General features: G+C 51.0%; 1 protein-coding gene across 2 annotated transcripts in view; it reads right to left on the minus strand.

Annotated features, from left to right (window-relative positions):
• Positions 1 to 20,630, minus strand: part of CAPZB (capping actin protein of muscle Z-line subunit beta) — a 137,501-nt gene extending 116,871 nt beyond the window's left edge. For both annotated transcript variants that reach the window (XM_057546967.1, XM_057546962.1), the window contains exon 1: positions 20,392 to 20,630. In XM_057546967.1, the coding sequence (XP_057402950.1) occupies positions 20,392 to 20,394 (3 nt within the window). In that variant the 5' untranslated portion in view covers positions 20,395 to 20,630. The remainder of the gene's footprint in view (positions 1 to 20,391) is intronic.
• Between the last annotated feature and the right edge of the window lie 2,878 nt (positions 20,631 to 23,508).

The raw sequence follows: 23,508 nt of genomic DNA on the forward strand, positions 1-23,508 counted from the left end.
TGCCCACCTCCATCACCTTCTCCGAGGTCCCAGAAGGCTGGTACCCCCACTCCCGGAGCCAGGAAGACCACCTGGCACCCTTAGTTCCTAGGACTCTAGGACACGTGACCAAATTAGAGACTGGCTACGATCTTCTCATATGATGTTGAGGCCCTTTCAAAAAACAGAGGGTGCCAGAAGCATTTTTATAATATTTCACCCTTTATGTAAAAAAGGGGGGGAGAAACAGAATTTATTTGTATTTGTTTGTTATATCCAAAGAAATGAGGACAGAAAAGAAAATGTCTACACAAAAACTCACCAGTGAAGATCTGTAGCAAAATTATTCGTAACATCCCAAATCTGGAAGCAACCCCAAATGTCCATCAACTGGTGAATGGACAAACTGTGGTACACCCATGCCCTGGAATACTACAGAGTCCCATACGGCACTAAAAAGGAACAAAATAGCAATACATGCAACAACATGGATGAATCTCCAAAAAAAATCATGTTAAGTGAAATCAGTCAAGCACAAAAATCTATGTACTGTGATTCTATTTCTATGAAATTACAGAAAAGGCAGAACCACAGTGACAAAGCAGGTCAGTGGTTGCCTAGGGAAGGGGGTGAGGGAAGAGGGGAGGGATTACAAAGGGGCACAAGAAAACTATTTGGGGTGAGGGAACTATTCTAAAACTTGACTGTGGTGGAGGTTACAGGATTATTACCAAAACTCATTAAACTGTCCTCTTAAAACTGGTGAGTTTCAGTGTATGCAAATAATGCCTTAATAAACAAAACAGAGACACCCTAGAAATACTAACAGTGGTTACCCAGGGCTTAAGGACTTAGGGAGGGAGGGGCAAGCTGGAGGAGACTGGGCAGATGAGGACAAGGGCAGGAGGGAGATTTTTCATTATACAGTGCTTTATGCACATATTTTCACTTCTGGAAGTTGTGACTGTATTGCCTTTTCCAAAGCTGAGTTACAATTCTTTCAAAGCCAAACGCAGAGGAGGGCTTTGTGCACGGGCTCAGCTGGGCCAGTGTGGTCCAATGGCGGGTTCCTGTGGGTGGGTTCCAGGCATGAAAGGCTTAAAGGGGGTGGGGGTGGGGAGGATGAAAAGTCTGATCCAACCAGAGTCGCAGAGAGCAGCCTTGTCCTCTAGGCCCCGAAGCCAGCACTCCCAGTCCAGGGCCTCCTGTCACATGTTAGAAAAACAATAGCTACCATTTATTGAGCACTTACTATATCCCAGATGCTACTACTCATTTGGCATCTATCACCTCATTATTTATGATGAATCAACAACACGGATGGAGCCCTCACTGCGCGCCAGGTACAATGGCGGGCATTTTACCTGCTTTATTTAACTATTTACCTCAAATAGACTCTGTGATGAGGAACCAGTCCCAGAGAGTTAAATGAAGCCCCAAGCTATGTAGCTGAAAGTGGAGGAGCGAGAATTTAAACCCAGGCGGCCTGGCTCCAGAAGCCAAGCTTTACATCTCTGTCCAAGAACAACTCTGTTCTTGGGACAGAGGCAACACTAACTTCTACACCCATGCAGGCTGAGGCTGGGGAGGGAACCCACATCAGACACCACCTGGATCTGTGCGCCTGGCCTCCTCCGCAGCACAAGAGCCCTGCCAGGAGGGTCTTCCATTCTCACATCAGAGAGGAGGAGCCAGAAGGATGGAGAGAGTCACGATGCTGCCAGGCTCCAAAACCCTTACTCCATCAAGCTGCTTCCTTGGCTAACAAGCAGTGAGAGCTGAAACCCAAATAAAAGTAAGAAGTATGTTTGAAGACAAAATGTTCCTGAGCTCCAAAATTTTAGAAGTCTCTATTTCTTCGAGCAAATGAATCACATGTCCAGGTCAGAGTCCTGAGCTGCTGTCGGAGAAGCTAGGAACCACGGAGGTACCACTTGAACAGCGTCCTGCAACTACTCTTCAGCATGGAGAGAGCCGATACTCATCAGCCCAATATGAAGAAAATGAGGCCAGGAGGCAGGAGGGGAACAGTTCAACATCACACAGCAGGTCAGGGGCCAAGATGTGGCCTGCATTCAGGGTTCCAGACTCCTGGAGCAACTGCTCTTTCTGCCCCTCCAGCATTTTCCAGAGTGTGGTATGCAGATCACCAGGGTTCGAGAGAGGTGTTAGAAGGGATATGGACGAATGCAATTTAGTGGTTACCTAATTTTTAAAAAATTAATTAATTAATTTATGGCTGCGTTGGGCCTTCATTGTCGTGCGCGGGCTTTCTCTAGTTCCGGTGAGCAGGGGTTACTCTTCGTTGCGGTGCGTGGGCTTCTCATTGTGGTGGCTTCACTTTGTTGCGGAGCACGGGCTCTAGGCGCGCAGGCTCAGAAGTTGTGGCTCGAAGGCTCTAGACCGCAGGCTCAGTAATTGTGGCGCAGAGGCTTAGTTGCTCCGCGGCATGTGGGATCTTCCTGGACCAGGGCTCAAACCCGTGTCCCCTGCGTTGGCAGGCGGATTCTTAACTACTGTGCCACCAGGGAAGTCTTAGTGGTTACCTATTTTTAATATGCATAGAAAAAATATAACTAGCGCATCAAACGTGTGATCTCACAGATGTTTTCTCCTTAGAGTAGATTGAGGTGTTAAGCTCAAGACAATTTAAAGAAAAACATTAAATAAATAATAATAAACTGTGCTGGTAGATGGCCATGTAGGGGAACATGTCCTACACCATCCTGGGCTCACTCTGGCGCAGGCTAAAGCAAGAAAGAATAAAAGGAAAGGATGAAACAAAAGAAGGGAGAATGGAGGAAGCCAGGGGAACAATAGAGGTGTGGAGTGCCGCCTTGGTCCCCGCAGGTGACTCAGCTCTTGCACTGGGACTGAGTGCCCTGCAGCTCAGGACATCAAAGTGCCTCGCTCCCCCTTCCCACCCCCCCCACCCCCGCCAAGCCAACCCAGCCTACGTTACAGTCTTCCCACCCCAAACACGCTAAGGTCAAATGCCACACATGAGCCCAGTCAGGGGGAGTAAATGTCCTAAGTAGTCCCCACTCCAAGACTACTGTCAAGGTGACCTCCCTCTGTTCCCTATACTTGAGCCAGCTGTCAGTGTTTAACCCATTTCCTTGCCTCAGTGACTCTCCTTTCTCTTCTGCTGCACGCCAAAAGCCCCCCTCAAAGCCTCCCAGCTCACAAGAGCCCTAATTACCAAGGCTGCCTTGGTTGAAAGGACAATTTGGGTTCACATGTTTCCACACCAGCATCAGTTGCTGGGAAGTACAGCCGGAAAACACTGCAGGGTAGCTGGGCTCTCCAGAGCTGTGCCTGTCCCACCCTAAGAATGGGATGCTCATCTAAAATCGCCAGGGACACAAAGGGCCTTATCATCGAGCTGCAGTTGGACCCCCTCCAAGAGACAGGAGAACACACATTTTAAGACCGGCAAAAAGTGATTGGCAAACACTCAAGCCTTCTTAGACTTTGAGAAAGACTCACTGGTTTACTAGAAAACTAGGTATCAAATACTCATAGGGATTATACTTTCCTCCACATCACCCTCCTACAAAAAAAAAAAAACCCAAATTTGTGGAAGAACGCTATTAAAATCTTATTTTTAAAGCAGCCTCACTGTAACTACCTCTACCTCACGAGGTACGTACAACATGGGCCACAAACCAGGCTTGGTGGGCACCTGGCGTGAATAGCCAATTCTGTTTATTTGCATATTCCGTTCTGCAAATTTGCCTGCTTGCTAAGATGTACGTGTAACCCCCAGATCAATACTCAGGGCACTTGCACGGTCATCCAGACACACGCAGAGTGGTGAAGAATCTGGGTCGCCCGACGTGCGCGACCCAGCTGAGTGTGAATGAGGCGACCTCTGCCTTCTTGTTTCAGCTCTCGAGCTGTAAACAGAGCCCTTCTCACAGTCTATTTAGTGCCACATTTTTCACCTTGTTGTTGATTCTGCTGTTTAAAAACGGCCCCCAGCGCAGTGCTGCCCAGCGCCCCAAGCAGCAGAGGGCTGCGATGCACTTACGGAGAAAACACGTGCTGGACAAGCTGCATTCAGACTTGAGTCACAGAGCTGTCGGCCATGGCTGATGAGTCAACAGTATAAATGAAGTAAGGTGTCCTTAAGCAGAAACACACATAAAACAAGGTCTTTTTTTTTCTCTAATGTTTCACATTAGATCCTCAGATCTTATTCATCTTTGAGCTGAAAATTCACATACTTTTACCAACCTCTCCCTAATTTCCTGACCCATGGCAACCAATTTTCTACTCTGTTTCTATGAGTTTGACTTTTTTTAAAGATTCCACATATAAGTGATGCTATGCAGTATTTGTCTTTTCCGGTTATGTATTAATCAGATGATAAAAATGTTGTCACTAGAGCATCCCAGGAACCTTACCATGTTCCCCTAGGAATAATGGTTCAGGATTTGCTAACTCAGTGTTCGTGGTGACTTTACAGAATGACAACCCAGAGCAACAAGAACAGACTGTATACACACAGGCAGGGAGAGCAGGTTCACACCTCCAGACACAAGCTACAGGAGCAGTCGTAACAATCAATAAGCAATAAGAGTAGGAAAAAGAACAAAAAGTGCTGTACAAAGACCCTCAGTACAGTACAACATACAGAGAAAAATTAGAAACCTCTACTTGTCCAACTTCAGGGGGATGGTAAGTAACAGTATCAACCAGTTGACGTATTAGTCATTTAAAATGTTCTTGAAGGGTTTATAACAAGAAAATTCTTGTGAAAAAAACCAGGATATAAAAATAGCATAGACAATATGAACTCAATCACATTAAAAATGTTTAAACTATACAGACACAAAGCTGCTGAAGCAATATACCAAAAAGTAAACAGTACCTGCTGGCAGGGTAAGATTATGGGCAAATTTGTTTTCTTCTTTCATATTTTCCAACTTTTCTATAATGAACATATTACTCATTTATTTATTTACTGGCCGCGCCATGCGGCTTGCGGGACCTTAGCTCCCCGACCAGGGATTGAACCCAGGCCCAAGGCAGTGAAAGCGCCAAGTCCTAACCACTGGGCCGCCAGGGAAGTAAGTCCCCGAATACATTACTTTTATAACAAAGAGAAAACACTGCAAACTTTCTTTTAATAACGTCAGATTCCAAAGGGATCCCTTATATCAGGGAACGAGGTCAGGAAGCTTCCCCGGGTCCCTGCCACTGGTGCTCACGCCCAACTAGAAGGCCACACACCTCCTCCCCTAGGCTGTGAGCAGCTTGAGGCAGGGACCGCCTTTTCTTCAGGCCAGTGTCCCAGGACCTGGCACAGAGCACGGCACACAGGAGACACTCAGCAAATAATGACAAAGAAAGGCGGGAGGGGGGGGACGGGGGACGGGGACGGGCAGTGAACTGACAGCAAATAATACCCAAGGAAAGAAAGCCAACTGCTGGGCTGCCTGCGTAAAGGCTGTGTTGTCAGTCTGGTCGGGCCATGGAGAGGGTGCTGAAATGGACAAGGGCAAAATCGAAATCGGAGCCTCTGTCATGGCATGGGACTTCCTTTGCAAGGTGGCCCTGTCTCCCTGCCCAGTCACATCAAGCTCTCCCACTCTTTTGGCTCCCGCAAGTTTAAATTATTGTTGGTTGCCCTGAACATGACGTCTGCGTCTGGCACATGCTGTTCTCTCTACTGCCATGTGTATAGCCGCCCCCTGTCCTCCTGGCAAAGGCGTCCTTTCATCTTGGCTCCAACAAAACACCTCTCCCTTGGGGTCCCTGCCTTGACTCCCCTCAGCCAGACCCCTTCTTCAAGGCACCTGCACACACTCCTTACAGCCATCATCTTCCCTTCCCCAGGTTCTTCTGAGGCCCAGAGACAGGAACGAGCCAGACACCGGGGGTCACCAGATGGTCTCAGGTGGTCCACAGATGAGCATCTTTTATTATCAACAGTTACCTAAATTTATTTCAATGTGTACTTTCTACTCATGGCAATTAATATTGGTTTTCCGCTTGTGGTAATGACAAAGTTTCTCTCTTAGGACATTTTTGCAGGGAAGCAAGGAGCTCTCTCAACTTGGTCAGAACAGTGAGACAGACTGAAGAAGCGAAGTTTGCCAGGCAGGGAGAGTGAGGTCAGATCAGAGGGCCCTGGGGGACACCAGTGAGGTACAGGCTACAGCACTTGTTAGAGAAAAGTGACGGGAAGAATGTGTGGAGAGAAAAACACTTGCTCTCTTTAGCCCCACAATCCCACTCCTGAGGAGCTATCTTAAGGAAGTGACTCAAAAGGAGGGGAGACAAATACATACAACACACGTATGCGTGTGTGTGTGTGTGTGTGTGTGGGTGTGTGTGTGTAAAGATATAGACAGATATCCACTGCAAGGAACAGAGAGCACAGTAAAGGGCTTACAAATGGTTCACTTTTTAATCCTCACAACAACCCCATGAGGTAGGTTTTCTGACGTGAATTTTTGCAGAGTCTGAGGACAGGAGAGGACAGTAGCGCTCTGCACCACTCGACACACTCTCACACACCTTTCCATACTGCTACACGGTGCTCCTACCGCACATCTGAACAGCTGCATCACATCCCACTGAACAGCCATACCGCCGTTTCAACCTACTGTTGAACATCCACCTTCCTCAGCGCCCTGTCACTGCCATTCATGCCTCCTGTGTACACTGCAGGAACTCCCAAAAGGACCTGGGTTTGAATCTGGACCTGTCCCCAGATTTCTTCTTTAACTCAGGGTACTGGCTTTCTGCATTGGTCAACCCAGCCGCCATGAAGCTCCCTAACCAGGTCATGCTGGAAAGCGTGGTCTTTCTAATGCGTTACTGGAGAAGCCCGTTCAAAGATGAGTTTTCAGGGAATTCCCTGGTGGTCCAGTGGTTAGGACTCCGTGCTTTCACTGCTGAGGGCCTGGGTTCAATCCCTGGTCGGGGAACTAAGATCCCGCAAGCCTCGAAGTGTGGCAAAAAAATAATTAAAATAAAATAAAATAAAATAAAATAAAAATGGGCCTGAGCTTATGTGGCAGAAAAGACAATGGCCTACTCCAGACTGTGGCGTCCAGATTCTAGAGTGTTAGACAGAGGACCCCAGTCCCAGCTGCCTGGTGACTCACTGTGGGATCCGGACAAACCACAAGCCCCGTGTGAGTGGTGAAATTCCATGACACAGCAGAGGTGAAGGGCAAAGGCTATAACGTCAGAGCAGCTGGGTTCAAGTCCTGGCTCTGCCACTTATTAGCAATCTCTGTAAAATCTTCAAATTTACATAAAGTCCTAAATTCATAAGACCTCACTCTTGGGAGAATTCTGGAAACTAAATAGGATAATGCATGTAAAGTGCTAAGTAAAGTATGTAGTAACAGATGTACTGCCACCCTTTCCTTATTGACTCGGAGGGCCTGCTGAATGCTTCAGCTGATTTGGAATCTGGCTGTACTTGTTCCAATACACAGCCCATCACCTGAGGCTTAGAAATCATTTTTTTTTTTTCCTTTCCTTAGAGACTCTGGCATGTAATAGAATTCAACTCACAGAATTTTAGCGGTTAATCCAATGCCACACAAGGATGCTGGCGTAAGACTGAAGCCTCACAGAGCACTCTGAGCTCACCACACAAAGGTCCAACACTATTTATATGTCCAGGTTCTGCCAATTAGGCACATGATGGGAGGGCCCTTCCTTGGGGACCACAGCAACCAGTTCTTGTCTGTTATTTCAAGAAATGCTTCCTCGACAATCAATATGTACCAAACAGATCCCACGGAATCAAAATAAAAGCAGGATTTGGGGGAAATTTCCCAAGATGCTTTCGTGTGCTCTCCATCTGGAATTCAGCAAGCTCAGAAACCACAATCCATCATATGCAAATGTTGAATCATTATGTCGTACACTTGAAACTAATACAGTGTTGTTTGTCAATTATACTTCAATTAAAAAAAAAAAAAAAGGAAAGAAACCAATAGTCCATCAACACAAAAGCCTTATAAAGCCAGCTTTACGGGAGGCAAAAGGACAAGGGAATTCTAGCTAGCAGTTAGATAAATGCCTCTGGAGAAGGTTATTTAAAGGAAAGAATGAAGAAATCAAGGTAGTTAAGGAATTGGGAAGATTGGACCTATTTCCCAGGAACATCACCTAGTGCCAAACGAGATGACAAGTAACAGAGGCTGCCCTGACCCAAGGACGTGGAGACCCTGCCCATCTTGTGGACAGATGCTGACACCCACAGCCCGGCACTCTAACCTCTCTGAGGACAGGAACCTTGTTCAGTACCTTTGTGTGGTTTTGCCTCTTCGGGTCGGAATAATCACTTACCCACTAGTCATCTAGGAGAGCCGCAACCACTGCCTCGCTGCTCATTTCTGGCCCCAGCTGCAGTGTGACACAGCCAGGGCATGCAGCTGGTCCCGAGTTCGAATGCTAGCCTGCTCACTGACAGCTACATTATTTCAGAGTCTGCCTGGATGTGCACAGAGCAGAGGAGATGGTGCAGGGAGGAATAAAGACTATAACAGTGCCCGAGGCCTCAAAAGCAATTCCACACCTGACGTGGGTTAGAAGTTTCTATGCGGGACATGAGGCTTCCTTGTAAACGAAGAACTGCAACTACTGCATGCTTACTCTCCCGCATCTTAAGATGGGCTCCAAGGCATCTAAGCCAAACTAGGAGCAGTCACCTAACAGTCTGCTCTGAGTGGCAAAAAGTACTAAAGAACATTTGTTAGATGTTCAGAGGAAAGTACTCATACTTTCCTTTGTACCTGAAAATGCACCCTTGGACCAGCCTCCAGTGTGTACTGAGGGCTGGATTTTGGAATCAGAAGGATCGAGTGTAAAGGCCACCCCTGCCCCTTACGAGCAGTGTGATCCTCTACAAGATTCACTTTAACCTCTTAGGCCTCCATTTTCACCACAGCAAAATGGGGGGCATGACCAGGGCAATGAGAAAGGTGACACAAGACGGCACTTGTAAGGTTCAGCACAGAGAGGCTGATGCCATGCAAGTCCCCTTGTGTGATAAATCTTCTAAGCCAACGTGCACAGGCCTGCTCTGTGTAAAGGATCGGCCCAGGAGCAAGCCCCTGGGAAGCTGGTGGTCAGGGCCTCTCCTTAGTGTCATCATGACACCCGCATTTCAGATTTACAGTATCCCTTAATACAGGGATTTTTAGTCAATCCAATTCTCTTCCCTATGGAATGGTGCTAAACTGCAAGACAAATGATGAGATTCCTGTAGATAATAAGGCGCCATCATATGAGGCCTGAGCTACAGCATTTCATGTGTGTTACTCTTACTTAACCCTCTGTGAAGAGGAGGATATTATGTCCATTTCACTCATGAGGAAGTTGAGGCTCAGAGAGATGAAGTAGGTAGTTCAAGCTCACACAGTCCCTAAGCAGCCAGATCCAGGGGTCTCCTCCACTATACTATACCAGGCTGCCTTCCAACAATCGTTTTTTCCCCCCACTGTATCCTGCCTCCTTCTTATACCCCTAAACCCCAACATTCTACATACCTTAAAATCAAACACATGTCCTTAAAAATAAAACATGAAACCCCTGAGGCAGTGAACTCTGGCGGGTCTGTAGCAGTTCACAAATGCAACACTGGTTAGCAGCAGCTGAGAGCCCCTGGGAAAACATGCCACCTTCAGAAAAGGAGAAAATGGATCAGAACATCCAGGGCGGGTGCGGGGGAGAGGGGGGATGAGGCTCACTGCTTAGTACCCTGCCCTGCTCCCCTCAGAGGCTCTGGGCACCATATGTAACTGGCACTCCAGGGTTGGCCACTCATGCCAAGAAAGAAAAAAAAAATTAAGCCATTTTCCAGAAGAGTGACTTTTATTATAACCTAGAACAAAAGCACCATTTCAAGCAACCTGTTCATGCAGAGGCAGGTGTGTGCTCTGCAAGGCCTGTACTAACAAGGGTGTGTTTCCAGCGAGCTCTAGGAGAGACAACGCCTCCTCTGGGAGATGGACACAGACGCGAAGTCCCAACTCTTTCCAACACAAAGCAGAGGGGGGCTTCCCTGGTGGTGCAGTGGTTGAGAGTCTGCCTGCCAGTGCAGGGGACACGGGTTCGAGCCCTGGTCTGGGAAGATCCCACATGCCGCGGAGCAACTGGGCCCGTGAGCCACAACTACTGAGCCTGCGCGTCTGGAGCCTGTGCTCTGCAACAAGAGAGGCTGCGACAGTGAGAGGCCCGCGCACCGCGATGAAGAGTGGCCCCCGCTCGCCACAACCAAAGAAAGCCCTCGCACAGAAACGAAGACCCAACACAGCCAAAAATAAATAAATAAATAAATAAATTTAAGAACAGTTTAAAAAAAAAAAAAAGCAGAGGGACTTTACACATTTCAAGTCTCTTTCGGCTCTAATAACATGCCAAGAGTCCATGCTGCTGATAATGACATAGTACTGTTAATAAAAGTAGTTAATGTCCTCCTGTGTCTGGCTTTACATGTATTAACTCATTAATCCTCATAAAGTCCATCAGTAATAGATACTCTTATTCCCACTTCACTGTGAGACAAGGAAACTGAGGCAGAGAGTGTAGGAAGCTCCAAGGCTGCAGGTTCGGACCGTGACCCAGGCGGTCAGGCTCCAAAACCTGCCCTTCACTGCCCTGGACTCTAGAATCAAGACTGCCTTCAACTCCAAGGACGGCCAGTCGTGTGACTTTGGGCCACGTGGCGGAGCTGCAGTGAACACCGGCGCAGTTAGGGTCCCCGTTCCCACCAGGCCCTGGTCCCGCCACCGCCGGACCCTCCGAGAGCCTTCGGCGCCAGGAGTGGCCCGACCAGCGGGAGAGCACTGACCCAACCCCAGGGGCAGACCCCACACTCAGCTCCTTCCACTCCTGTTACGCCCACCTCAAGTGACACAGACCTACTAGGAGCCCAACACTGATGTCCTGAGAAGCCAGGTGTGGCCAAGGGCTCATGTCCTAAAGGAGATCTGGACATTTGCTAGAAAGCTTCACTCCGGAATTGCCCTGCCCTAGAGTTTGGTCTGTATTAGGCTGAACCACATGAAATGCTGGTATCCAGCCATTTCTGACCTAGGAAAACAGCAAGTTCATGTGGTTCAACCCAGTGGGGGGGCGGGCACGTACCTTCATTAAGGACCTACTGGACGTTCATCAACTCAACACCGTGGAGCCACGGTCCACGTGCCAGGAACAGTGGAACACGGCCACAGTACTCACAGCTCTGAGCAGGGGACTTAGCATCTGTCTTCCCTCCGAGGACGAGAGACAGGACGTATTAGGCATCGTGAGGGTAACCAGCTCACCCAGCTCAAGGTCATACAACTATTAAAACGGCCAGAATGGTCTTTCCCCTCAGGTTCCTGGGCAACCTGACACTGTCTGTGGTGCCCAGGCTTCACAGGAAAAAGTCCAGGGCACCCTGTATGGTCTCGTCAATGAGGGGCTGTCACAATGACTAGGATGTATGCCAAGAACAACGGTGCTGCCCAGAAAGCCAAGGTGCATCCCTACGCTTTAGCAGGTATCTTTCTAAAAACAGACCGAAGGTTCCAGCTGCTTTCATTTTCAACAACCTGAACCAAAAAACCCTCCGAACTTCTAACCTACACCCAGACTTCTTCAGCCTCCGTGGCTGGACCTATAGGTGAACCTCTCGACCTCAGTTTCCTCATCTGTAAAATAAGCATCCTGGTGGGTCCATGCGTGAGAGGAACAGGACGGCAGAGCTCAACGGGCATGAGTGGATGGACCTGGATCAGAACGCTGACTCTGCCACTAACTCGCAGGGGCCCTTGGGCAAGTTACTAAACCTTTCTGAGCTTCAGTTGCCTCATCTGCACAATGAGGAAACAGACCTCACAGAGCTGGGCTTGAGAGAACTAGAGAGTGACTGTGCATCCAGCAGGAACACAGGCAGAAGGGAGGTGGTACTGTACAGAGTCCAGGAGAGAGACCTGACAACCTATGGGAGGAAGACTGCTGTCTCAGGGCACCTCCAATTCCTGTTCCTCAAGACCAAGTCCGAGGGCTTCCCTGGTGGCGCAGTGGTTAAGAATCCGCCTGTCAATGCAGGGGACACGGGTTCAAGCCCTGGTCAGGAAGATTCCACATGCCACAGAGCAACTAAGCCCATGCACCACAACTACTGAGCCTGCACTCTAGAGCCTATGAGCCACCACTATTGAGCCCGTCTGAAGCCCGCATGCCTAGAGCCTGTGCTCCACAACAAGAGAAGCCACTGCAAACACAAGCCTGCACACCACAACGAAGAGTAGCCCCTGCTCGCCACAACTAGAGAATACCTGCGCACAGCAACGAAGACCCAACGCAGCCAAAGATAAATAAATAAAATAAATACATTTATAAAAAAATAAAAATAAATGATGTTTGTGCTTTAAAAAAAAAGACCAAGTCAGAGGCCTCAAATCCCAGGACTACTGGGGCTCCACACCCCCTATGGCTGAGAGATTTCGAGACAGGAGCTGTCTGGAGGAGGAAACAGAAGAAAGCAAGGACAGCACACATCAGAAACTCTCACAGAAGAACTTCCCTGGTGGTCCAGCAGTTAAGACTCCGCACTTCTAATGCTGGGGACGTGGGTTCAATCCCTGGTCGGGGAACTAAGATCCCACATGCCGCATGGTGCGGCAAAAAAAAGAAAAGAAAGAAAGAAACTCTCACAGAGCCAAGAACCTGAAGCAGCCCAGCCTGCACTGCTGTGTTGGGTCCACATCCAGCCCCAGGGACCACGCACTGACCAAGCTGCGCTCAGAAGAGAAGCAAAGGACTGATAAAAGACAAAGCCACAGGTGAGACAGAGACAAATTCAAGAGTAGGTCTTTCAGTGGCCACAGTACCTTAAATCACTTTTCACCAGGAGTGTGCAGTGGATAAAGCGCTCCTCCTCTCCGTTTCTGAGCACAAAACTGCATGCAGGAAGCCCATCCATGTGAACTCAGACATACCCCTTCAGGGCCAAAGCCTCATAATGAAGAAGCCTCAAGAAGCAGCATGACATGTGAGCAAGCCAGACCTGAACTGTCTGTCTGCCTCTCAGGGCTGCAACTGACAAGGGAAGAGGGCACTTGGTGGGAGACTGCTTGTCACTGACCCCAGCAGAAAGAGTATGTGCAAAACCATCTTTACATGACCCTAACATCTTAAACTAAAGATATTTCACTTGGTAACCATAATGAGTCCTCTGCCCAAATCTCATGGAAACTTCTGAGGCAATAAGCCCAAATCCCACTAAATAACCATGATTCTAACTCAGAAGGGTCCTGCTGAGTTCAGTGCTAGAAGAGGAAGCTTCGCAGAGCAGTTTTAAGTAGTGGGTGGAGAAGTTCGGGGTCTGAGCCAGTGGAAACGAGTGCTTGCAATCTGCAGTGTGGTAAGAGCTTCGCGGCCAGAAAGCACTGGGCTGGAAGCCCTTCAGATCGCCAGCCGTGGGCCAGGGACTCTGCCTCTCGGGGTCTCAGCAGAACTGGGGGCCACTACCACTTGCATCCAGGCTGCCTGGGAGGTTAAATACAACACCATCTATCAACCATCCATGTTAATAAAATAATCACTCCTGCTGCACAGACGATGTACCAGGCACTGTCTACACTTGCCACACGCAAACTCACTCAATCCTCACAATAACCCCCCTGGGGCAGGTGGGTGTAAACGTCAGGGTTGCTACCTTGGAAGAAATAGGACTACCAGACTGGAAATGTATCGCTAGAAAGTTGCAGACGAAGGCTCCTCCTACAGGTGTCCAGAGCTGTCCGAAAGCCGCGGGGCGGGAACAGGAGGAAGCCGGGAGAAGGGACGTGTTGCTGCCCCTGCACTGATGCCCAAGTCGGGCAGAATCTCAGACCTGCCTGCTGCCATTTGCTCCTCCATTTAACTTGAAGACCCGTGTTCTCATAGGTCTGACTGCTGTGTGAGCGTCCACGGAATGAATGGCCTGATGGAACAAACGTGAGCTGCAGAGACGCCCGGTGTCCAGAGCTCGGGCTCCGAAGGCAGGCGGGCCTGCGTGATGAGGGCGACGTGAAGGCGGCGCAGGCTGAGCGGGACTCGGGGCCACCCGCCCATGCGGGAGGGCTGGGCAGCTGGGTCACCAGGCTAACCAGACTGAAATCCCCGTTCAGGCGTTAGCAGTGTATCAAGGCTTTGCAGGCACCACCATCTGGGATTTAAACTGCCCAAAAATAGTTGTTGGGTCAATGATAAAGCATCCTCTCCAAATGCCTGAACAGGGCAGCTCTGGGGGCAGAAGCTTCCCCCTCAGCCCAGAGGCGATAAATCACGATGGCTGGCTCTGCCTTCCTATCTTTATCTTTCTCACCCATCCCTTCCTGTCCATCCCCCCCGGCGGCCAGGACCCTTAGAACCTCGCAGGCTTACCGCCTGTGAATGCCTCCCTCCAGGGCCCTCCCGCACACCACCGCCAGATGACTCTTCCTAAAATACCACAACTCTGCCAGCCTCCTCAAATTTCTACCTGCCCTGTCAAAAATCTAACTGGCTCCACACTGTCCCAGATGAAATGCAAACTCCCTAGCTTAGCAACTCAGGCGCTCCACAACTCCCTCCCGAGACCAAGGCTCCCCACTGGCCGTCCACTCTACGGTTGGTCCCCAAACTCACAAGGCTGACCGTCACCCCGACCTCTGCTCTTGTTCCAGGCCCCTGCACCCACCCCATCCTCTCCGCCTGGGCAAGGTCTCCCCGGGTTCACACCCAGCCCCCACCAAGGCTGCCTGGGGGCTGGAGTGGTCGGCAGGGCTTTGTGGAGGCGGCGGACCGCGAGGCAAGCCTGCAGGGATGGGCAGACGTGTGGCCCTTTTTAAGGCTTTCCTTTTACTCCTTCCTTCCTGCTGCACTTAATTTTCTGGATGCACCTTGCCTCCCCTTCTGGATTAGAGGACAGGGATTACGGCTTCTCTTTGTGTCCTCACTCTGTAGTATGCAGAATAAGACAAATGATAACCCTGGCTACCACTTACTGTGCGCCAAGCACTGGGTTAAGCACATTACAAATTTCACTTCCTTCTCCCAGTATCCCTATAAAATGCCATCCCCACATTACCCGTCAAGAAACCGAGGCCAAGGGAGAGTAAGATCCTCACTGCAGGTCACACAATGAGTCGCAGAGACAGGACTCCAAGCCAGATCAGCCCAACCCCAAAGCCCATGTTCTGTGGAGCAGGCAGAAGACAAAAGTGCTCACCACGCACTCATTCAGCGTCTATGAGGCGCTTACCAAGCGCCAGGCAGCCCGTGCAAGGTGTTGGGTGGTTGGTGGGAACCAAACAAAGTCCCTGCTCTCACGGAACTCACAGGCTCTGTCCCTCTTCTTCCAAGCCCGGAAGAGGGCAAGGACTCAGTTCATAAGGGGCTCCACCGGGCACAGACGAGGCATCCAGAGCCTGAGATACAGCAACACGTGGTGTCCACAGCACAGGGAGCCTTGTCTTCTGTGGTGGAGTAGAGCCTCTGGCTCTATCAGGGACTTTCTTCATTCAAGACACAGCCCAAAGCCAAGCAAATGCCAAATACTCCTTCAGCAGGCAGTAAGCAGTGGAGAAAACGGGTCTACCTCTGAAGTCAGAAAACCCAGTTCCTCCACTTAGTAGCTATAGAGGGACTATCCACTTACCCTTTGTACCTCATCTGTAAAATGGTGATAATAATAGTCACTACATATATAATTATGTGCCAGATGCTGTTCAAAGCACTTGACGAATATTATCTCATTTAATCCTCATAACAGCCTTATGAGAAGGTACTGTTATTAGCCCAAGGCCGTCTGGCTCCTAAGTCCTAACTTTGCCTGCGATGCTGTCTCCCTCCTAAGGCCGCACCTCCCTGTAGGGCTGCTGCATGTGGGTCGGAGCTCGCGGCAGCGGGCAAGGCTCCACCTCCTCACACCAGAGCGCTGATCTCTAAAAGCCTCGGTTTGGAAATAGCATTACTCTCGCTGATCTTAACGTGGGTGATCTTGTACCCTTTGGACTTCCACACCCCACTCTCACTGGCGGGATCTGCCTCCAGGAGAAATGGGACAAGAGCCTGTACCGTGGGCCCTACTTCTCACTGTTTCTGAGAAACAGAGTGAGCCTCCGGCACAGGAGTCGGGTGGACCCAGAGCCAAGTCCCAGGCCCGCCCCTCACACCAGCCACTCAACCTTTCGAGTATCCATCACGGGGTGAGGCAGGACCTAAGTCCTACCTCAAGGTTTCTGGATGACGGCAGATCCTCAATCAATGGTAGCTACCCAGGTGAGAAGGGCAGGACTTCTGTGGCACAAACCTTCCCGGCCGGGAGAGCTTCCGGTCTGCAGGGGACAGACCGCGTGTGCAGTGCCATTCACCTCCGTGGTGGTGGCCAAACAAGGGCAGGCGTGCTCCTCAAGGCCGGGGCTGAAGCTGGGCACAAGCCCCAACTTTCTCTGAAGTCTCCTGCGTTATCTCATCCAAGTGTGCTTGCAGTTACATTAAACAAGGCTCTGCTTCCTTAAACTGTAGGTAAGAGTGACACGCCTCCCTGCCAAACAACATAAGCTGTGAAGGCGTGGACCCTTGTTTGCCTTGTTTACCATGCTTCCTTGTCCTGAGCACATAAAGCAGCACAGAGAAGGCACTTCATAAATATACCCATAAGCTTCAAGCAACTCCTAACACACCACTGTCTTTGCCTAATGCCAAGAGTTTCCCAGCCTGGGAAGCAGGAGTCTCAATGTTCAAAGTACCTGCCCAGCCACCATTTCCCTGTGCTGCCAGTCATCTGTCCTCTCCCCTCCCCCAAGGAATGTAAAAGAAGAACAGGACTTCTGAGTTATAAATAGGAATATCTGCTTTCAAACATACGATTTAGGGCTTCCCTGGTGCTCCAGTGGTTAAGAATCCGCCTGCCAATGCAGGGGACATGGGTTCGAGCCCTGGTCCGGGAAGATCCCACATGCCACGGAGCAACTAAGCCTGTGCGCCACAACTACTGAGCCCGCGTGCCACAACTACTGAAGTCCCCGCACCTACAGCCCGTGCTCTGCAACAAGAGAAGCCACCACAATGAGAAGCCCGTGCACCACAACAAAGAGTAGCCCCTGCTTGCTGCAACTAGAGAAAAAGCCAGTGCACGGCAACAAAAGACGCAAAGCAGCCAAAACTAAAATAAATAAATAAATTTGTTAAAACAAACAAACATATGATTTAGCATCTCTTTAATCTCAAGCTATGGATTGTTGGCTACTTTTTCCAAGCATTCCACCAAAGAGCAGCCAGTTGGGTTTAAATAAACAAGGCTGTATATGCATGTGGGGTCTGAGTGGAGCTAGACCTACACCAGGAGGTCTACACCAGGAGACCAGCCAACACACCAACTGTATTGTTTCACCTTGTAACAATATAACAGGCTTCTCCTATCATCTCTTGTCAGGCCAAACCATCTGGGAGCTGGAGGGACAACTCATGAGGGGGCCCGGCCCATCCCTGCATGCTACAGCCCCACCATCCAGCACCAGAATCATAACTCTAAATTAGGACAATAATTCCTAAATTAGATGCTAGAGCTGGGTAAGGAAAAGTGCTTTGAAACTATAAAGCACTTACAGATAGTGGGAGATCATTACCTGCTAAGAGAATGCAAGCAAATTCCATTTGTTTATGCATTCGTAACTGATGCCAACAGAAATCACGGAATTTTCTCCAAAGTCCAGTGCACTTTAGACTCTCAAACTGCTATTTCCCTCCATGGATAACTGAGATCTAGCTGGTTTCTCTACCATCAACCCTACTGAAAATAAAACCACAGTGGTTTTAATACATTTACCTATTACGCAACCCCACACCACCACTTCTGTCCTACTCCAACTGTCTACACTGGTTTATTAGTCAGAATATTCAAATAGGGGATAAACTGAACAATAAGCAGTCAGAAATTACCTGTAAGCCTAGGGGATACTAAGAACAAGTTACTGAGGGAATGAGTATGAAATCCAAGTGGCTAAGTTCAAGACACACCCCAAGCTATTTCCTTTGGTGCCAGGTACTGTTCTAGGCGCCAGGGATACAGACACGGAAAACAAAAGACAAAAATGTCTGCCCTCAAAGAGCTCACGTTAAATAAGCCTGCATCACCAACAACACGTAAACAGCCTGGGACAATGGAAAGGATGCAGTTTAGAGCCCATCAGATGTGCTCCCGTCAACTAAGCAACATCTTGAGGAAGTTCCTCCATGCCCTGAGCCTCAGCTTCTTCACCTGTAAAATGGTAATACACAGGATCCCTCAAAGGGTTCTGTGTGGGTTAAGTAAGTGGAGCACAGAGCACAGTGCCTGGCATCTAGTAGCCGCCCCGCTCCCACTCCCCACAGAGAAGTTAGCCTTTTTCCTCCACCCCTTCCACAGTCCTTACCGATTATCCAGGTAAGACCCAAATACAGGACTCTCAAGAAGCCTCATGTATCATCCTGTTCTTTCTGGGTCATTACAGGCATTTTCCCATCAGGTCTGGAGACTCTGGCACTGAGGACCAAGGCAAGATGCTCCCCCTCTCCCCACCACTGCCAGAGATGCTGTCTTGAGCAGCCCCACCTGGCCATCCCATCCATCCTCCCCTGCTTTTGTCCTGACAGCAAACTTGTAAAACCTCACTCCAAGTCCTCACCCAAAACTGTCCTGGAGAAGTCCTTCCCCACCCAGGCCTGGGGCTGCTATCGGAGAAGTCCAATAACAATGGCCACGCTTTTACTCAACATACAGGAAGGCATGAAGAAAAAACTCAGCCACTCCGAATTAGTCACCCTAGTTCAGAAGCAACATCCCTTCCTTAAACAAGGAACCGAGAGCCCCAAAACCCTTTGGGGCCCGAAGTCCACATGCAAACATCTGCCTGCACCGGGCCAGAGGAGCAGGTGGCCGCCCTTATTCAGTCCACTCTCCAAAGATGCCTTGGCCACATGAGGCAGAAGCCCTCTGGCCCTTCCAACCTGGGTGCTGGGCCTGCCCTGCAGAAGGTTCCAAAGTGGAGGAGGGAGGGCGGACTCACTGGTCGGGGCCTAGGTGAAACCTCGGGCCAGAGCGCCGCCAAAGCACCTGCCTTCATTACCAAAACAAACAGCACGAGTGGAGCGAGCTCTCTCCCTCGGAGTCTGGCTCACCTGATCCGAGGCACCTCCATAATCAGCAGTTCCAACCCTCACGAGCTGACAGTTAAGGGGGAAAGGGAGGCTGCGCCTGCTGGGGTACATCGTGTCCGGGCCGTCTGTTGGCCTCAGGGCCCGGGGGCCTCCCAACGGCAGCGGCCTCACAAGGGCGATTGTGCGTTCATCCCCGTCCCGCGGCTCCCCCATCCTCATCCCTCGGCTCCCGCACACGCCCCGGCGCCGCGGGTCCCAGCAGGACGCTCCGCCAGCACCGCACCCCGCGGCACCCAGGCGGCGGCCGCGGGAAGCGCCCGCAGAGCGCCGCGCTGCCTTACGGGCATACGGATGCCCGCCCTGCCCTCGCTCGCTCCCAGGCGGCCTCCCAGAAGGGGCACCGCTCCAACTTGAGAAGGCACAGCCTCGGGACCCCCATCCCCACCCGGGCTGGAGAGCTGCTCTCACTTCCCAGGGACGGTAAAGAAGGTTCGCCCTAGGTAGAGGAGAGGGGACCACCTGGGTCAGGGGCAGGGCAGGGAGCCGGGCCCCGGAGGGAGGGTAAAGCTCCGGACAGAGTGGGGCTGACGCAGGCTACGCCGAGAGTGGTGAGAAGTCCTGGGAAAGGGACCAGGGAGTGGGGGGAAGGGAGTGACGTCCAGGCGGGGGCCAGGGGCGGAGGAGGGGGGTCCAGACTTAAGACCATGGAGGGAAGAAAAGATTCAGGCTGAAGCCATGGAGGACACGGGAACAAATGTGGGCTGAAGCCATGGATAAGGGGCTAACGGGGGTCCGGACTGAGGCCATGGAGAAGAGGGGAGGTGGGGGACAGAGGCCTAGCCTGGACCCTGGGAGGAAGAAACGACGGCATAGCCTGGGCCGTAGGGGCTGGGGATGGGGACCTACCCCGGCCATGGGGAGGAGAAAGGGGGACTACGCCTGGGTCCCCGGAGGGGGTGCCTGGCCTGGACCACGGGTCCAGGAGGGTCTAGCCTGGGCTACGCGGGAGACTAGCCTGGCCCCACAGGAGGAGTGTGGGAGCCCAGCTTGAGCCAAGGGCGGGGGTTGGGAACGGGAGGCAGGGTCGCTGCCCACTCAAGCCGCCCAGGCCGGCCGCCCCCTCCTGAGCGGGCAGGGATGGTGTCTACCTGGGCTCCGGGACCCCGCCCCTCCCCCACCCGGGGGAACCCACCCTTCGCGGGCCGGAGGTGGGTGGGGGAAGGGAGACGCGAGCTCCGGCGGGGCCCCCGGACCTGGGGGAGGGGGACGTCGGGCCTTTACCATTGTGGCGGCGGCGGCGGCGGTCCCGGTCCCGGCGTCTGTGGCTCTCCCCCCCGCAGCAGGGCCCGGCGCTTCCACTTCCCCGGGTGCCCAGGAGTGAACATCCGGGTCAGCACCTCCCTCCTCCCGCTCCGGGCAGCCGCCACCTTCCTTCCCCGCCCCGGCCCAGCCCGGGCCCGCCCCCCACGCAGCCGGCTGTTGGCCAATGAGCGCGCAGGGCCGCAGCGATCGCCAAGTAAGGAGCGCGGCACGGGGGGAGGAGCGCCGAACGGGGAAGTGAGGGGCGGGGACTGCGGGCGGAACGGGGCGGGGCGCGGCGGCCGCAGGATGGGTGGGCGGCCGCAGGATGGGTGGGTCGCCTCAGGGCTCGGGGCGCGGGGTCGGAATGAGGAGTGGAGGCAGGAACCCGGGCCTGGGGGTACGTTCTACCCGCAGCTAGACCCAACGCCCGGCCCTGTGGATGCAGCAGCGCGGGGCGGCACAGAGACGGTGCCCGTCGGCCTCCGGGCGGGGATGCGGAAGGCGCTGGGTCTGGGAGGGGTCAGTCCCTCCCCGCCCCACCCGGTGCACGCGCTCGCTCTTGCGGCGCACCCGGAACTGGTGCGGCCCGCGGGGCAGGCCCATCACGGAGAGATAGAGTAGTAAGGAACCTGAGATGGAATCCCAGCACTGCCACTTGCTCCGTGTGGGACCTGGAGCAAGTCACTGCACCTCGACCCGATCTCTAAAAAAGGAGCCTCGGCCCACATCACTCACTGAGCACCTACCACATACCAGGCCTTGTTTGAGGCACCAAAGATAACAGAGGTGAACAGGACAGGACATAAAGATGCTCTCACAGCTACCTGCTACGGGAATGCTGTGAGGACCACACAGGTAGAAATGAGAAAACCCGGGGCAATAAGTGTTAGATGTTAAGAGTATTTTTACATTTGCTCCAGAGAACCCTCCCATTTGCCGAGTGGGGCTGCCCCATTCCACAGAGTCACTCAGAAATTTTTTTTCTCTTCATTCAACAAATATTTGATAAGCTTGGTCTAGAAGGCAGGAGGCCTGGGATGCTAGCCCTGCTAATAATAACTGCCTTCCCTAGTTTGCTCTCTCTCCCTTCTGTGAGATTCAAATCAGGTCACCCGTGAGGGGATTGTAAACTGTAAAGTGTTGCACAAAAGACAGGAAGGAGCACCACGAGCCAGGCCATGTCCTAGACCCCCGTCTTCAGGTAGCTCACAGTCAAGTAAAAGCTGCCACCGGCATAAAGACGATACAGGTAAGTACCACAAGAATGATTCAGACCTGTATTACGGGAATTCAGAAAAGGGCGTGGCACTTTGGAATTTTCACTTGGTAAGTATTTATTGAGCATCTACTGTGTACCAAGCACTGTTCTAGGCTCTAGGGATAGAGCAATGAACAAGACCATCCGTGTTGTTGCAGAGTTTGAACCGGGGGAGGGGAGACAACCAGCTACTAAGTAAAAATAGAGATGGGGAGGAAAAATCAGAGTGAGGGAACGGGCAGGCAGATTAGCAAAGTGGGGCCAGCAGAGAACTAACATTTGATCAGAGGGAGGCACAAGGAACAGCAGGGGCGAAGATCCGATGGGGACAGTCCCTGGTGTGTTGGTGGCACAAGGAGGCAGAGGTGGCTGGCCCAGACTGAACAAGGGGAGAGCCCCAGGAGCTGAGGTCAAAGAGGTGCAGAGCAGTGACAGGATCTGCCCTGGCCTTTCAAAGGATCAGGAGATTGCTGTGTTCTAAATGGACTGTAGGGGGACTAGGGCCGTTAGAAAGCTCTTTCTGTATTGAAGGCATTTTTTATTTATTTCAAAAGCACTTATATGAGGCTTTCTATGTGATGGATGTTGTTATGCACTTTACAAATAATAACTCATTTAATCCTCAGAGGCCCGGGAGGTAAAACCAAGGTCACACAGCAGAGAGACACAGATGCTTAGTGGGCATGAGAAGAAGAAAGGAGTTGGATGATGCTAAGATTTTTCGCGTTATCAACACTGGAAGGATTTGCCATTTATTGATCTGTGGAAGATTGTAGGGGGAGGAGCAGGGGTTTAGGTGTTTTTAGGGGGAGGAGCTGGTAACAGTCAGTTTGGGGCAAGTTATGTTTGAGATGTCTTTTGGAGATTTAAATAGAGATGTCAAGTAATCAGATACGAAAGTTTGGAGTTGGTGATAAATTTATGAGAACTGTCAGCTAATAAATGATATTTTGAGGTACTTAAAAGCACGAGACACCTCGGTGAGCTCACTTAGGAGATCAACGTAGAGAGAAGAGGTCAAGAAGAGAAAGAGGAACCAGCAAGGAGCCTGAGAAGGAGTAGTGACCTAGGAGGAAGGAAGAAGACCACGAGAAGGTGGTGTCCCTCCTGGAAGCTAAGAGATAAAAGCATGAAGGAAAGTTTTGTGAAAGAAGTGACATTTGAACTGTTTAATTGAAGAAAATAAGATTGAAAGTAAGCCTTGCTATTCAAAATGCATTACCTGTATTTTCTCATTTAATCCTCCTTACAACCCTATGAGGGCAGTGCTGTCATTTCTATTTTACAGATGAGGAAACTGAGGCACAGAGAGGTTAAGTAACCTGCCTGAGATCACACAGCTAATTTTTTCAAAGCCAGGCAGTCTGGGACCAGAGCCCACACTCATAACCCCAGGTCTGATTTTGTTGCTCCCCTCCTCAAAAACCTTTAAAAATTAAGTTCCCACATAATAAGCAGGCTCAGGACCAACCCAGAACTCAGAGACAGGTTACTCCATCTCTCTCACACATCCCCATTTCTGCTGCTTTTGATGCATCTGCTGCATTCTTGACTGTCTGGCATCCTCAGCTTGCTTATAGCCCTATTCCCTCAACATTTCAGCCTGCATGGGGTTCATCCAGGTGACCTTGTCCCTCCTTTATCCTCTGCCTCAGCTCATTCTATTAACTGGCAGATTCTTTTGTGTTTCATAGTTCAAATCCCAAGACAGGATCCAGTTAACTCATTTCATCTTTTAATGATGACATCTCATTGGACGGGTCACTGGCCAGCCCACAGATTGGCTGCTCACAGGTCAGATCCCACCCCTTGACCAGTCAACTGTTGCTGTGAGCATG

Source organism: Balaenoptera acutorostrata, chromosome 1 (genome assembly GCF_949987535.1).
Source record: "Balaenoptera acutorostrata chromosome 1, mBalAcu1.1, whole genome shotgun sequence".
Classification (NCBI taxonomy): domain Eukaryota; kingdom Metazoa; phylum Chordata; class Mammalia; order Artiodactyla; family Balaenopteridae; genus Balaenoptera; species Balaenoptera acutorostrata.